The following is a 17075-nucleotide window of genomic DNA, read 5'->3' on the forward strand; positions in this document are numbered from 1 at the left end:
CAGATTATTTTAACTAATATTTAACACAACCCTGCCAGCACAGGCTGTGATGGGGAAACTCCCTTTGCCTAGAGCCATGCAGAGGCAATATCCCCAGCCACTAATCAGAACAACTTTTACAGTAATTTAATGCTTCCTGCAGGCAAGAATTTAATGGGTAAAGGGAAACAAATCTGTAGCATGTCAGGGCAGGTCCTGCCAACCACCACTCAGCTTCCATATATCAAATAGTTTAAAAGAAACGTGCCTCCCTGGTCAAATTGCAGAGTGCTGTATGCCCCAATCAAGCAGCAACTAGATCCAGTTTAATTCTTACTGTCCAGTATATTCCAGGCAAAAAATCACTGCCTTCCAAGCAGGAAATTCAAGTGCCAGTAAACAGTCTAGAGCCAAGTGCATTCTAAAAAAGATCTACAAGAAGCCCCATGATATTTAAACCTTACCACTGCTAAAAGCAAGGATCAATTTAGCTCAACCATCAGAAAGCAAGGAAAAAAGAAGCTTCATATAAAACAAGTATTTATGTTAAATACCAAAAGACTAAAGCTCACATTTTTTGGCTGAGGATATATATACGAACCTCTTGAATTAATTCAAGTTACAGAAAATATTTACTTATTTACTAATAAGCCTATTTCTCAGCATCAATTAGGCCTATAAGAGTCTGACAATAATAGCAGAGTAGCCACATTAGGAAATACAGTTTTGTGCTTTTAATGTAAACTTATTAGCTTCAGGACTCCAAACAGTAGCAGAATGAGAGTCCAGAGTCTTTTCCAGCTGAATAGGTTACCAGACACTACAAGTAATTTTATGCATCTATGTAATATATGGGTTACTTATATGTAAAAAAATTTAAAATGCCCTGTTTTGCCTTCAAGTACAAATCCCAGTGTCAAAGTTTTAAGAAAACAAGAATTAAACACATATTGAAGACATGCAAAATTCCACAGGGAACAGCAAAAAAAACAGTGGAGCTCTTCCATTAGGAAATACCAGTAAAATCAAAGAAAGCTTAATGGAACAACCTTTTTAACACTCTATAGTTCTGCTGCCAACGCACACAGCATGATCAAAGCTTTTCAGAGGGATTAAAAAAAGCACCTGAAACAACTTCTAGCAAACTCCCAGATGAATTCTCCAAAGAGAGCACTCCAATTACCATCAGGGGAGCTACGATTCTAACTATGCTAACAAATAACAGTGAACATCTTGGGCTATTTAAACGCAGACACTATTATTGTGTAGCAATCTACACTTTTAAGAGAATGCAAACTCCCAGGGGAGGAGATCATGAGTACTTTCATATCTAGAAAGCAGGAGTGCCCTAACCTAGAAAAACAGCAGCTACACCTCGTCATTCCAGAACTTTTAGATTCTTTAGGAAATTAAAATTAGCTTAGTAGCCTGTAAAAGAGTCACAAATTAAAGAGGGAGGCAGCAGAGATCCAAAAATTCAAATTCAAAGATGCCTTACTTTTATTCCCTAAGCAAGGAGAGACTGTCAGCTGCCTCACACCCACACCTCCATCCTCTCCCCCAGTTTGGTTCCTATGACCTACAAGTCTCAGTACAGGAAAACAGTACAGGAAAAAGTGAACTCTCACCTTTCTTCTCTCTGGCGATTTGTCGCACTCCTTCTCTGAACTCAGAAAGAACTTGGAGGTATGGCATCACTGTAGACTCAATCTGCAGGATCATTATTTCCACAGTTAGCTAATCATCATTTAGATATAAAACATGTCCCTACCCACTTCATATTTATGTACTGTTGGATAGAACTTGACCCTCAGGGCAGATCTGTATCAATAAAAATTGTCATTGCTCTATTGATGTCAAAGGATAGACAATAATTTGCATTAGCTGTCAATTTTCCTTTTGTGCAGATAAAATCAGCTTGCAAAGTTCAGCCTCTCCCCATCCCTTTTTCACCTCTTTTCAGTTAGATCCATCATTTCCATAGGGTTATGCTACAGTCCAGCTAACTAACTATAATGCAGTGCAGGGATAAAAACAGCACTCAGATGAATTTGCTCCTTCATGTACTGTGTTGTCTTAGGCCCAGCTCTTTATAATAATAATACCATTATACCATGATAATAATACCAGGTGAAACTGATGTTAGGACACAGATCTGCTCTTGAGATTTCAGTTTATGCTAATTTCCTGTATTTCCAATACAGTGCAAATGTCTATAATCCTCACACAATTGCCTCTCCCACAAAAAGTGGGGAAAGATTACTGTTGAATTATTTCAGGTGTAAGTAAACACTGGTCATGAAATCTCAGAGAAAAAGTCCTGTGAATCTGGTCTCAATGGCAGTGAATAGCAGCAGCAAGCAGTTAGTGAACAGCTACAAAAACAACAGATCAGAGCCATCTGCCAACACTTCTCTGGAAACCCAAGAAGAAAAGCCAGGCCCTCAGGGGAAAGGCTAAATTAAAAGTTTCATTACTCTGGAGGGCGAGGGAGAGAAAAAAAGTTGCAAACTTTTCTCCTCTACAATTTCCGCGTCTTTCCTGTCTGTTAAATCTCCATGACAAATTTCTGTGCAATTAAGGGACAAGATAGTCTGTCATGCTCTAAAAGTGCCCCTATGAAAAGAACTGGGGAGGTCTGTTAAAACATTTTATAAATGTGAACACTGTGCAATCAGCTTCATAATCAGAAGCCGTGCTGACAAGTTTGGCCCAAGGAACAGACTCTGGAAAGCGAGGAACAGTCTCACCTCCACTCTCTCTCTGCACTGAAACTACCTCTTCATGCAAATAAAGTGGTGTTGGGAAAGCAGGCACTGTCATTGCTTTATCAGTCATTTCAAGATGAAAGGTTTTTATTTCCAGAATAACTAACTTGAGAGAAATGCTGAATTCATTTGGAAAATGATATTATGGAACTGAGGTTTTCTGACTTCAAATCTCTTATATCCACTTTTCAAGTAAATTACTGACCCATGGTAACTAAGCTAGTTGTTCTTTCAGAGCTTTTGAAAAGGATTATGCCTTTTTTGGCAATATTGACCCTATTGGTTCTTTCATCTCCAATCTAAAAAAAGAAACAACTGGCCTCACCCACAGCCTTCTGTAATGAGAAGTTTTTGAACCTTGGAAGTTCACCTCTTTTAATTTTTGCTAAGAAAAGTTAAGTATCTGCATGGAGGACTGAGAGACAGTATAATATTTAATGAAACAGCCAAAACACTTGTGATATTATGCATTTTTATATTATAATGCTTAACACCAGTAATGACCTGGATGATAAAAACAAAAGCATCTTCTGTGTAAGAGATGTTAGCACAAGATTCTTCTGACAACTGTGCTAACAGTGTTGCAAAACGTGGAATATGTAAAATTTCCTTCAGAAAGGATGTTCTTTAATGTTTGATCTTTGTATCCTTTCAAGCCTAATCAACAAGAAGGGAGATTTAATCCCTGAAACAGAGAGCAGCTAACAAGCAAGCTCTAAGTGATGCCCAGGTGGCAGAAAAACAAACTACTTGTTGGTAGAATTGCCTTGTTAAGGTTTAGGACTGGACATGCTACAATGATCTCAGACCTTAGGGGAGGCTAACAAAACTTGGGAAGAAGGATGGAACACTGACAGTGGACACTAAGAATGCCACAAAGAATTTATGGGCCACATGGACACTTGGCAGAACTCCCAAGATAAGGGAAAAACTCATAAAGCCAACTCATCAACTGTGCTGGAATCAGCTCCCACGGGGTAAAAGGTAATTCCAACCACCAGCTCAGGGACCACCAACCCAAGAAACCCACTGGCTCAAAAGAACAGAAAGACTGAGCATGCAGACTAATTAGCATGGGAAGCAAGAAAATTATTAACCAAGAGAGGATAGAATACTAATTAATAAGAGAATTATGTAACTCGTAGCCAATAAACACTAGTTCCTTTGTTTGCTAAAATGTTTAAGTAGTAAAAAGTTTTGATAGTTGGTGTGCTTGATTTGTGGAATACCACTGAGTACCCAGGCCTGCACAACTCTGAAACAAATAATCCATGTCTCTCTTGAGTGTGTAATCACTGGCTTGTTGCACATGGATAACAACTCCAATTTTTGTGGAGAACAACATGTGTTAGCACGGGATTTTTATTTTTTCTGCACAAAATTCTTCTCACTCCACCACCCTTGGCAGTGTTATTTTCGAGGAGTGAAAGGACTTCGCTTCAAGCTATCACCAATCCTTCCATAAAGCATATCTATTGGAAACACTGCTTGAAGTGCTAAATACAAATTTAATTTTCATTTTCCCTAAAAAGGTAAGTGTTAGAGTGCTTCCTTTCTTCTGAAATTCAAAATAATTCTGAGCCAAATTAAAAATCACTGTTGATGGGCTTTGTAGGCAATACTGAACATCTTCCTTATTATATAATTAATAAGAATTTCCACAGCACACTAATGTAAGTATTTGCATGGGCAATTATCAGATGAGTGTTCATTCCCATTCTTCAACCACAAGCAAGCTTGCCAATTCCTTTGATGAATAAAAAGTTGAGCTTTTTTGTTACACCAGAAACGTTTCATTTAGTCCTTTTAAGGAGGAGCAGAAAGGTGCATGGTCACACCTTTAAATGCAGAAAAATACTTGAAAAACACCACTGATGTGGCCACAAGAGATTTTTGGCACGAACAAAGTGTTGATGGCTTTCACATGGAGTTATTTCTCCTGCCTGCACCAGAAAATGTTCCAGTTATTCCAGAGCCCATCAGCACTTTCATCAGGTGCCTCTCAGGTATTTCCAGAAAAATTCTGCATCGCAGCAGAACTGCTGGGTGACTAAAGCAAAACAGCCTTTGAAAGCCACATAAAAACTGTGGCTGCAAATGAGAGCAGAAGAAGAGATTGAAATGTGGATAAAACTCCAGCTGCCTCCAGGCTGGTTTTTGGTGTACCACAAAGAAGTTTAATCTGTATAATTATATTTTTGAAACTACTTAGCATACAAATACTTGTAATGAGCCTTTAGACTGCAGCATGTGCTGCCTGTAGTTCACATGTGGTTTATGAAACAGACTCCTCATTCAGAAGACAAGATAATTCTTTTTCTGGTTGCTATACAATTTGTCTATCATTAAATCAAACAACCTACAAAAACCCCAACTCTTGTAAAAGAAAAATCCTGCTTCCTAAGCCAATTAATTACATCAGATTGAAAAGCTAAAAGCAAAAAGAACGTAATTCAGCTACATATCAGTAATGTCATCACTTTAACCTAAGCTTTCAAAGGACACAGTAATTTTGTGTAGTGTATTTTGTCCTTCACTTACATTTATGTTCTGACTATTCCCTCCAACAGGAAAACCAATTGCTTCATCACTTTCTATGGCACCGAAAATCTGGTCAGGTAAAAAGAAAAGATTGTATACATCAATTCTCAGGTATGTGAAAACTAAGTAAAATCACATAAACTAGGCCTTTGAATAGTTCTCATTTAAGCCAGAATTCACAACTCCAACAAGATGATGTTTTGATTTGTAATTGATACACCATACAAAGCATTGGCTTTCAGATTTATCTTTAATGCAGTCAGAATTCTCATTCTGACTTCATTTTTTTTCTACTATCTAATTTTCCTTGCATGTATCCTTAGGGGCTCTCCACTATTCAACGGAGCATTAGCTGAAAACATTAACGTAACATGGAGGACTCAAAATTGTTCCTGGTGCAGCACATGCTGCAGTTTGGGGTTGTTTTGGCTGGGGGATGTGTGGAAGATCTCTAGTCTCCTCTAAGATTTAAAGAAAGACTGTACAGATCCCTCCATCCTTGAAAATACAAGTTATAACTGCACAGTGCAATAACAGCATTACTCCTTGCTGTTACATACCTTTAGCATTTGAGTGAGATAGGAGCTGATGTTTTCTAAAAGCAGTCTGTTTGGTATCTGTCTGGAAGATTTCTTTGCAGCAATGTAGGAATTACTCTGGCTGACTAGCGAGCGCATTTCTTCTAAGACAGAGCGGGTGTCAATATTGTCACACAGTGCTTCATGAATTGCTTCCTTCTTCTCGTAAAAACTAAGAAGAAAAAGATTCTTTTTAACTACTCATGCCAAAAAACCTGAAACATACTCTGAAGAGTCCCTGTTAGAAGAGAAAGGGGATGTAAAAGTAAGGTAATTTTTTGTTGGTCATAGTTTATATTTGAAGGAAAAACAGATGAACAAGAAAAAAGGCATTATCGTGACACTGCTGTTTTGCTGCTATGGACAAAGGCAGGCAGGATAATGTAATTGGCAACAACTATCCAAACAAATTACATCAAACAGTTTTTCAGCAACTGGCCTTTTCATGCAAGTTTAGTTTTTAAAGCAGTATAAATTGCTTATTTAGTATCTTCTTGTGCTTAATTTTTTTTTTTTTTTTACAGTTTTGCACTCCTATCCCTGTGTACCAACCAAGCCCTCTGTTTAGTATCATTCCAGGAAGGAGCACCAATTAACTTACCACAACGTGAATTGTTATGAAGATATTACAAGTAGATAAAAGGAATAAAATCATGCAAACCTTTGTCATGTTAGTGACATGGCAGTAGGTATAATAAATAATACTGTATATTAGGTACCATTTCATCACACAAAGGCCTTCTGGTTTCAAGCAGTGTACTTTTTCCAAGAAAAAAGAAAGTGTAGAAGAAAGGAGACAAAACCAAATATCCACGAAGCATGTCTTCTATTCCTCCCACTTCTTTATCCCTCCCTTTTGACCTCTCTATTTCTTACTATTTCCCCCCTTTTTAAAAAAGGGGTTATGTTTACCAATCTCAAGTTGAAGATAAAATTTTCAGAGGATATCACTACACAGAAACATCTACACTTAGTCCTCCAATAGTAACATTCGTGACCACAATAGTGAACTGAACTTTAATACTGTAATGTAAGATGCTTCTATTTTAAATTTCAGAAAAAACAGAAGTCATATAGGAAGCTGTTTGCATTAAAAATAATAATGGTAGTTATAAAAGCAAAATTGATATCACTGTCTCAACAACACATTTTCAAACACTGGCAGTCTGATCCGTTGTGGTTTTAGTCAGGTCATTTAACTTCTGCTTGTCTCAGATTGCTCACTACACTTTGAAATGTGCAAAATTCTGTTTTTCCTGTTGTAACCACTGGGAATTATTGGTCACTTCTCAGAGAGAAGACAAGATTTCAAGTAGTGAAGAAAATGACAGCTATCTAACAGAAAAGTTCTCTTTCCTTTCACAAACATGGCAATGAGGCATGCCAGTGTACTTAACATAAACAAAAGGGAAATCAACCATTTCATCTATACCTCATAAAGCTGCCCCAAGATTAAACTGATTGCTTTTAAAGACTTGGGATATTAAGTGGAAATTCTACAGACATAAATATCACTATACACATTGTAAATGATTTTGTAAAGAAAAAAGAAATAAACATGGAGCTACACAATGGCTATTCAGAGAGAAGGAGGAATGCTCCACTCACTTTTTGTTCAGCTCTACCTCTTGGTTTTCCCATTTCTGAAACTGGCCTGTCACATCAGTGGGAGCTCGAAGAATATCCTTCACATTTAAAAAGAATTCCTGTAAAAGAAGAATAGAGCCAGAAATCAGTTTCAATTACACATAACCAATACTTACTATGAAAGGGCATTATTTCTTAATGAGACTCCTAAACTTTATGGGTTCAACAATGTTTCAGCCAGGATCTATTGAAAGTCTGTCAAGACAATAAAACCCACACATTTCGAATAACTTTGTAAATCACAGTTGGACTGCAATTCATTTTTATCTCTTGCTCTGTTACTACATAATACCCTACAATATTCTAACACCAAACTGCTCATACAAAAAAACCTCTTAAAAAAGTTTAGGCAACAGTTCTTATGGCAGATTTTAAAGTGTGTTGCTAGCAATGGAAGCTGAAGAATAAAATGGCTTTATAGCAAGCATCTGTTTTAAATGGGCATCCAACACAGTAAAAAGTCATTTTAACCTAATCTGCGGCCCAAACCAAACATTTTACATAAAAAGCAGAATAGCTTCAGTTGGAGAGACCAGTATCAACAATCTCAAAATGCTGTACAGTGTCCTTGTGGGAAATGTGAGTTTAAATTATGGCTCCAAACTAACCAGGGACAAGAACTCTGCCTGACCTCTCACATACCTGCAAGGCATAGAGGCAAATGCTCGATATTTGTGGTGAGGAGAGGAAGTGGGAACAATACTCATTCTTCCCCTTTGGCTACATTTGTGTAGAGTCTGACCTGGTAGAAATGTTACAAAGTCTCTGTTGAACTGAGTTCCATGAGCAAGTTCAACTGAGAAACTGATCTTGTGTGTAAGTGCCAAGCTACTCAGAGATGTCAAAACTTGGAGAGAACACCCAGCTGCAGAGAAATGTAACAGTCCACAGGATTTACAAGACTTGAGTGTTCAATGGTAGCTAAATAAACACTGTGACATCCCACCTGATGAATTCAGAAGGCAAGTACAGTCTGGGAATACGGTCTACATATCCTTGGAGTTCTATTCCTTGAAACATATATGGCAACACAAAGTTTAGAGAGCTGGAGAAGGAATGGAAAACTTACTTACATTCATAAACTTCTCATACTGAATAGCTGACTCCATGGTATTATTTGAATAATCCAGTGTATCCTTCCAAGAGTGCATGAGGAAAGCCAGCCGTAACTGTCGTGCTAGTAGGAATTTCAAAATAAAGAAGGAAAGTTATCATAAGCTAAAGCATTTTCATGGACTCCAATACTACAGTGGCTCAGAACATAATCTTTAAAGTTCTTACTATCAGTACATCTACCAAAAAAGCAAACCCACTATTATCCATACAGATAAATACCAACAAGGATCAAAAGAACAAGGAAGCTGTTCTAAAGTTATCGAAGAAGAAAGATGCCTGAAGTTACCCTGAATAAAAAAAATTATCACAGTCACCACTAAAAGTACATCAAAAGCATTCCTATTCCAAAATAATTTTTACCTGTATGTTTCTTCAGTGCATCTTTTATGGTAATGAAATTCTTCAAAGATTTGGACATTTTACAGCCAGCAATTGTTAAGTGACCAGTATGCAGAAAATACCGAACCCAGTGATCATTTTCAAAATACGCCTGCAGGAAAAAACCAAAACCCAAAGACCCAACACTGTTTACATCTGTATCATGAAGCAAGAAAACTTAGAGAATAAAATCCTGAAAACCAAAACTTGTGCTTACACAAAACACACATCAAGTTTTAAAAACTGAATTATGGACTTGCGTAAGTTGCAGTCAAAGCAAAGCATGTTGCTTTATCACTGCAGAAAGGTCACTTCATTCACCTCAGACTGTGCCAGTTCATTGTCATGGTGAGGAAACCGGAGATCAAAGCCTCCTCCATGAATGTCCATCGACTCTCCCAGAAGGGATCCAGCCATCGCAGAGCATTCAATGTGCCAACCTGGACGACCCTGTTAACAAAAAGGCATTACTTGGTTACTAGTAACTGTCTTCCTCTTCTGCCTCTGTCTCATGCCCTCAGTTACACACCTGAGGAAATGGGATATGCTGTTACTAGGAGAAAAAGATTCTCAGCCACAGCTTCCCAAAAGGAAAGTGTTGCATTTAAAAACCAGCCTGGCAATACATCTGTAATGTTGTGATTATCTTGCTTAATCTTCTTTTAAAAGCTACATTAATATTTTTGACCACAAGGGGAAAAAAAGGAAACAGAATTTACTGCAGATAAAGCCTGTCAATAAATAGAGGACAAACAACCAGTAACAGCCATGCTGAGCCTGCATGCAAACTTCTGCTTAAAAAGTATCAGACTGATAGACACATTCTAGATTATTAAATGAACATTACCCACAGAATCTTACGACTGAATACAGAATCTCCACAATTTATACATTGTTAAAATGACATGAGGCCAAAAAACTTGTGTAACTGTGCTATTTAAATAAGTGTAGAAAATCCAAATCCTGATTATAATGTCCTTACCTTTCCCCATGGAGAGTCCCATGAGGGCTCTCCTGGCTTGGAGGACTTCCATAAGGCAAAATCATTTGGAGAACGCTTCTCACTTAAGCGATCAGCTGAGATGCTCAGGTCACCTTTCAAAAGAGAAAATGTAAATGTATACATTTTACACCAGCATTACTGATTTGCCTTGCTGTATCTCACATAAAGAGAATCTTAAAAAAAAATATAAAAAAAAACCAAAACAAACAAACCACAAAAAAAAGTTAAAAAACCCCAAAACACAAACCCCCAAATCACTGAACCCACAAAAATCCTCATTATTAACCTTGATAATCCTTTGTGTTTTGGTTACTGCTTGGCTGACAAATATCTGACAAGTATCAGTTGCACTGCTTTCTAAATTTTGACATGAGATTCGTCTACATTCTCTCAGCAGGCACAACTCCAATATTGCAGTTACAGAAAAAGAAATACAGAAAGAAAAAGCCCCATACTCAGAGATAAGTAAGACTGCAGATTCAATTCCTTCCAAAGTTAGATGGATCTAAATTGAGACTATGATTGTCTTCATCTGCACACACAATCACAGTCTCATACAATATTTCTTCCCCTAATCTCAGTTGTCGCACAGAATGGTTGGTACTTGTTCAATAGCTACATTTACTGTTGTGTTACCATCAGAGATGTGCTATCATTATTTGCTGTTAGCTCCTCATGATAATTTAGGTGGCCCTTTTGTTGTAACATCTTGAAATACAAGGAATTTACCATTTCTGCACTACTGTCCAAGACGAAAAGTGGTCAACAATACTCCCTACAGCATAAAAATCCAAGACAAGACTGTCAAAGTTAAACTTCTCAATTAGTTCTGCTGTATAGGTTATTTGCAATCTCAACTGCCTAGAATATAGTACATTATACACTTTAAATCTAGATGTATTTTGCTTTTATGTACATTAATTGCAACTTTCAAAGCTTAGCATTTCTGCTGCTTGTAACAGTGAAAATTACATTATCTGTCAGAGTAACAAAAATCATCACAAATGAGTCAAAGGAGCGAAGCTGACCAAGCAATCACTTGGTACCTGCATACTCTTGGTTAGTTACATTAATCACTCAGCATCAGCTCCTGTTTGCAAAAGGACACAACTATTCAACAAAAGTGACTGGTAATGTGGTGGAAATTATATATTCATGTTCCACAAATATGGTAGTTTAAGCTAGCACCTTTTATTTCACATAGAAGATTTCAGCTATAAGAATTTGAATAAAGGAAAAAAAACCCATACCCATTTAAAGCACCATCTCTCAGATACTGCTAAATTCACCTACTGTATGAGTGTCCTGACTTCACCTGCTATGGGTATTATATTAAAACCTTTTAATATTCTTTTTATAGACTTTCTGCATGATGTGCTAAAATTGTACAACTCTAGGAGAAGATAACTAATGAATCTCATTTACTGAGCATTTTAAGTCAATCTTCTGCTATAGCTCAATTTAAAAAAATCTATATTTGGATTTAGTTCAACACAACAAGTTTACAAAGTAAAAAAAGAGTTCTCAGTATGGAAGAAGAACCCAAATATTTGTCATGAAATAACCCAGCCTGATGTGGAGAACTTTTGCCTGGCATGTGGAAGACCCAGCTTCAAGTCTTTGCTCTTACTTTGAGCCCGATGAAGGGGCAAAAAACTGAGCTATGGCCAAATGACTGAGCTATTCACAATTCTGACCCAAAAAACCCCACAAACAAATAAAGAGCAACCCAAAACCACCCTAGGATTAATAATATTTCTTCGTATTTTCCAATTTAAAACTTTCAGGAAAGTACTGGCTCAAGCTACAAAACTTTGGAAAAGAAATTGGTAAAGGAAGTGCAGCAGGTAAATCATTAAGCTCTGACTGTGACTGATCCAAACATCAGTGAAATCAATTGAAGAGACCAGCACATCATCAGTTTCTTCAGCAACTTAAGCCAATCTTTACCTTCACCCTCCTGAAGAGCCTTCTGATCACCTACAGCTTCAGGCACCAACTTAGCATAGGAGTGTTTTTCACTGGCATCAAACTTCATAGTATCAAAGTATACAGATCCATTGGACACATACCTGAAAAGTAAAAGATCATTATTTAGCTATTTTTCTTCCACAACTTAACTGAATTTTATCCCCAATATCACTGTCATAAGTTCTCTAGTAACTCCACTCACAGTATGGTACTGCTCAGTATTGTAAAGATGACTTTGGTGAGTCCAATTTTTAAGGCCTTACCATATGAAGACTTTGGAGAAATTATTAGAAGTTACAATAAAATTGATCAAAGAGAAAGCAACAGCTATTGTTAAGTTTTTAAGAGGTGAGATACCAGGTACAAGTCACAAGAATTACCATTTTTTAAAGTTTATGTTATTTACAACTGACTTCTAACTGTCAAGTGTCAATGTTTGACAATTTTTGATGAAGACCAGGAATCAAACACAGTTCAAGCAGATGGGACTTTGACTTTATTTTAATGAACAAGGATTTCACCCTACAGGACATCATAAGAAGCACATCAGGTGAGAAATAACAGCTCTTTTGCAAAGAAATCTGAAATGTCTTTATTTGATGAAAAACTGCTTCTAGCAAAGACTACTATCATATATGAAAACAGAGAAAACAGCTCCCAGTTAAGTGCTGAAAGCAATTATTCTGGCACCCAGCAGCAAACTTACCCATAACCATTATCCACAATCTTCTTCACAAAATCCACAATTTCTGGCACATATTCACTGACCCGTGTTAAAACATCTGGAGGTAAAACCTAGAGATAAAAAGTAGAATTATATATATACATATATGTATATATACACACATGCAAATATGCACTAAATATATGTGTTATTTATTGGTTACAGATTTGCTCAAAAGCAAGTGATAATAAAATCTAACACTCCTACCTCAAGCTTTCTGCTCTGAAACAATGTGCTGTGGCCACTTTTTCCTCAGCTTTTAAGGGGATGGCAGCACTTCTGACAGAAGAGGCAATAAGTCCCTCTGATTTGCAGGTAAATAAATCAACCTTCACTGACCTGAACCACTGCCTGTGACACAGCATTTCATCTGTAACAGACAAATCTCTTCTTGATGGTTATCATCACATAACTTCTTAGTGGCTGAAGCCTCTTAAGTAGTCAGACTAAATACTGAGGTTGGCAGGGATCTCTTGTGCAGCCAACAGACTCCAGCTCAAATTTCTGGATCAGTCTATGATTATTTGCCCATGTTACACCACGGGGATGGCATGGAGAGCACACATCAAACCTGATCACCAAGTAAGTGATGTGCAACAACCACAACGGATTTAAGATTGTGGGGATGAAAACAGAGCAGGTGCTAATTTAAGATCTACCTATTCAAATTAAAGGAAATACTTTATCAGTGAGGTTAAAATATGAGGTTCTTGAAAGCTATTAAGGAGCTAAATTGTATTCTGAGTACTGTAGGGCATAGAACATACATTTTTAGAACAGAAAACAGTTCATTTACTTACGTTGAGTGCTTCCATATCTTTATGAAATTCCCCTTCCCAGAATTTGGGGAGCTTTGAGAATATGGAATTGTCAGTCACCTGACTGCCAAATTTTGTGTCCAACCAGTCAGACAGCAAATCTTTGGCTTCTTCCAACAGTGTCTAGAAAACAATAATGATAAGAGCAACTGATCAAAGACTTGCCCTGTTTAAATTCTGCAGGAAGATCTTATTCTGAACAGAGAGAGGTCTGCTTAAGGAATAAGACCTTTGCAATGAGACACTTAGTTATGAGTACAGAGTACTCCATGTTTCTACCACATTTTCATCATACTGCCCTTCATAAATATAGATGAAAAAACCAGAGCAAGGAAGATAAACTGATATGTGATATCTGTTTTGATGCTGATCACTTAAACAGGCAGCTGGAACTTATGCTGTAAACATCAGACAGGACCTGCAGTTATATCACATCATCCGTTCCCCCACTGCTATTGGATAATCTAACAGAAGCCTTATTATGCACATTACTAAAAAGTGTCCTAAAGACTAATTTGAACATCAGCAAGGATACCTTTTAGTCTTATATTAAAAGATTACAATTTCTTACACTGAGATATAATGCAGAAGGTGTGATTGCTTAGAGTTTAGTTGTTTTTAAAATTCCATTAGGTCAGTATATACTCTCATAAAGGCACTTCTTACTAGAATAGATGGGCCTTTTAAAAAGACCCCATAATTTAGAGACAGAGTCTTCTCAAGAAGGGAGCACATACCCATGCATACCCCACAGTACTTACCACAAATAATCTGAAAGCAAGAGAAATGAAAATGGACATGGAAATCATTTACTAAAAGACACTAGTTACATTGACTGACTTGGTTACTGGGACAGAAGCAAAGCCCAATAAAGTCAACATGATTATTTGTCACTAAATGTAATTGTCTTTAATAAAAGTAATCCTGATCAAAACTTTGTGGGAGGTACTTTCTTCCCTGATCAGAGACAGAAACACTTGTGTAGAAAACTGCCATCAGTATTGGAGTGTTGGAAATGCATGCTCAGTAACCTATAATGAAACTAATTCCTCAAGACAAAAAAGTCAAAGAGAAAGTCTAAGTACATGCAAAAGCAAAATCCTCACTGGAAAGGTAAAAACTGAACAATTACCACAGTGGGAGGAAAAAAAGTAATTGCTAAAAACAGCATCCAAAAACTCTGTAGTTGAATTGAAGAATCAAATTTCCTGTACTGAATGTGAAGTACTAAAACATTCTCAGCTGCACTCTTCCTCTTTTTATGAATAAAAGGTTCCATAGTGTTTCAGGGAATCACTACAAGCTACATACTATCTTTAAACCTCCTAACAATTAAAAGCCAAATATAAAACATAAAGAGGAGCTCAAACATACCTCATGACATCTGTTGATCTCTTCAGCAGGGAGCTTTGCTTGCACAGCTTCTTGCAGAGGGTCAAAAGCAGACTTCACTGCATTTTGGATTCTTTCCAACATTTGCTTTTTATCTGGGTCTGTTGTTTCATTTAGTTTAGCTGAAAAGGGCTACAATTAAAAATAAAAAAATTAGAAAGCCAGCTGCAGTACAGTAGCACTATGCTCCATACACAGAATATTATCTTAGCCACACAGTACCTTGCTAGTGATGGATAAGACATTATGCCATAGAAAAAGCTTTGACTTCAACTACTGAAACATGAAACATGCTCCTCATCAGAAATAAAGGTGCAATCACAAGATTTTAGTTTGCATCCAAATTAATTTTTTCAGAAAGACTTCATAAATTACTACATTATCATCACAATTACTGTTGTTTTCATTTTCTGTGCAGCTGGTCACCTTAATTACACAGCTGATTACCATGAATTTGAAAAGGACAAGCTTTAATGTGAAACAGAGAGAGATTAAATGCAATGTTTAGAGACTATGTCAGGCAAAGATAGTTGGGCAAAATTTCCAGGCCTCCTATTCCCAGGCCTGTATTCAATTCATTAAAATGATAATCTCTTTGTGATATGTAGATCTAAAAATTACCAGAGAATCACCTTCCCTCACCTTCAGTCCTGAATACACAATTTATTAAATCCTTAAAGCTTTCGAGCCTTTTCTTTCCAAGGTCATCAATGGTACAAAAGGGAAACCTCCCAAGCTTTAAAAGATTATGGATATACCATTGTTTAAAAACTCTTATAAAGGATTATTTTTAAAGTTTGAATTCTAACACACAAACCTCCAAATGCTGTTTGAGCAATACATGCACTCACAAATAAGATCACAGAAATCAGGAATGTCTTTTAAAGAATTTGTCAATTCTAAAACAATGTAAAAATCAAAGTGATGTGCAGTTCAAATAACAATTCTAATGTGTGTGGCACCAAAACTAAAACAAGCAGAAAGTTTACAGAGGTAGCAAAATCTGAGGCATTTTTTAGATGCTTTTGTACATTATTGAATGAGAACCTAAAACATAAGCAGAGATTACCACACCCACCTCTGAGGCAGCTCTAACATCTTGAAGTAGCTGATCTGGGGTTGATTTGTTCTCTCTATATCTTTCAAAAAGGTAGTTTTGTCTTGCTCTCTTGATGATCTGCAAAACAGAAACAGGGAAATATTTTTGTGAAGTGACATGTAGTTATACAGAGAGCAGATAAAATCTATTATGTACAAAAGGCATTTCAGAATCTATAAATTCAACAAGCTACAAGAATTACATATAAGAAGACAAATTAAACACACCATACACAGTTGATCGACTGCCTCAACAGAGTCAATTAATTATCTCAACGGGCAAATAAAATAAATTATCTTTGTAAATACTTAGACTTCATTATTTGTGACAATATATATTAATATACAACAATATAGGGTTTGATACCATAGGAGTGCCAGAAAATTGAGAAAAACAATGCCTTTGTGTACAAAATGTACATCTCAGTTAATAAGTGTAAGATTTATCTTGGCTTATCAAGTGGCAATTACATGTGACTCTCTGACTTCCATTCTAAAAGTAGAGTATTTTAGATGGCAATTTAAAAAAACCTCTTACCTTATCATCAATATCTGTAATATTCATACAATAGAAAACGTCGTATTTAAAATAATCCCTCAAGATTCTTCTCAGGATATCAAATGAGATGTAGGACCTAAAACCAAAAAGATACAGGGGTGTTTTTAGTGAACACTTGTATCATATATCTGTATCAAATAATTTTAACCTCAGTCAGTAACTGTGCAGCAGTTTTACTTTGCCCCCATCTACTAGTTTTTAATCCCACAATGATAAAATATTATAACATGCTTTTAATCTTAAATTGCCAGCATTGAGTTGAAAGAGACCATTTTCTAGTAAAACACTCCTCTAAAGAATACCTTTTACTAATAGTCTTTTGCTTCCATTAGGCATTGTTATCACCTATGTCAAAGTAAGGAATGCAGTACCTGGCATGTCCCATGTGAGAAGCATCATAAACTGTTGGACCACAGCAATACCACAAGACCTTTCTTCCATTCTGAGGCTGAAATATCTCCTAAATTGAAAGGGAAGGTACAGTGGTCAGAAGAAATTAAAGA

The 17075-nt window shown here is 36.6% G+C and overlaps 1 protein-coding gene across 2 annotated transcripts in view; it reads right to left on the reverse strand.

The window, feature by feature from the left end:
* The window catches only part of CARS1 (cysteinyl-tRNA synthetase 1), a 34823-nt gene that overhangs the window by 8781 nt on the left and 8967 nt on the right, over positions 1-17075 (reverse strand). For both annotated transcript variants that reach the window (XM_039552804.1, XM_039552805.1), the window contains 15 exons: positions 16944-17032; positions 16552-16648; positions 15994-16092; positions 14898-15047; positions 13506-13646; positions 12688-12776; positions 11961-12082; positions 9990-10102; positions 9329-9457; positions 8990-9119; positions 8587-8690; positions 7475-7572; positions 5849-6038; positions 5289-5357; positions 1608-1689 (listed from right to left, as the gene is read on the reverse strand). In XM_039552804.1, coding sequence (XP_039408738.1) covers positions 1608-1689; positions 5289-5357; positions 5849-6038; positions 7475-7572; positions 8587-8690; positions 8990-9119; positions 9329-9457; positions 9990-10102; positions 11961-12082; positions 12688-12776; positions 13506-13646; positions 14898-15047; positions 15994-16092; positions 16552-16648; positions 16944-17032 — 1702 coding nt within the window. The remainder of the gene's footprint in view (positions 1-1607; positions 1690-5288; positions 5358-5848; positions 6039-7474; positions 7573-8586; positions 8691-8989; positions 9120-9328; positions 9458-9989; positions 10103-11960; positions 12083-12687; positions 12777-13505; positions 13647-14897; positions 15048-15993; positions 16093-16551; positions 16649-16943; positions 17033-17075) is intronic.

Source organism: Corvus cornix, chromosome 5 (assembly GCF_000738735.6).
Source record: "Corvus cornix cornix isolate S_Up_H32 chromosome 5, ASM73873v5, whole genome shotgun sequence".
NCBI lineage: Eukaryota > Metazoa > Chordata > Aves > Passeriformes > Corvidae > Corvus > Corvus cornix.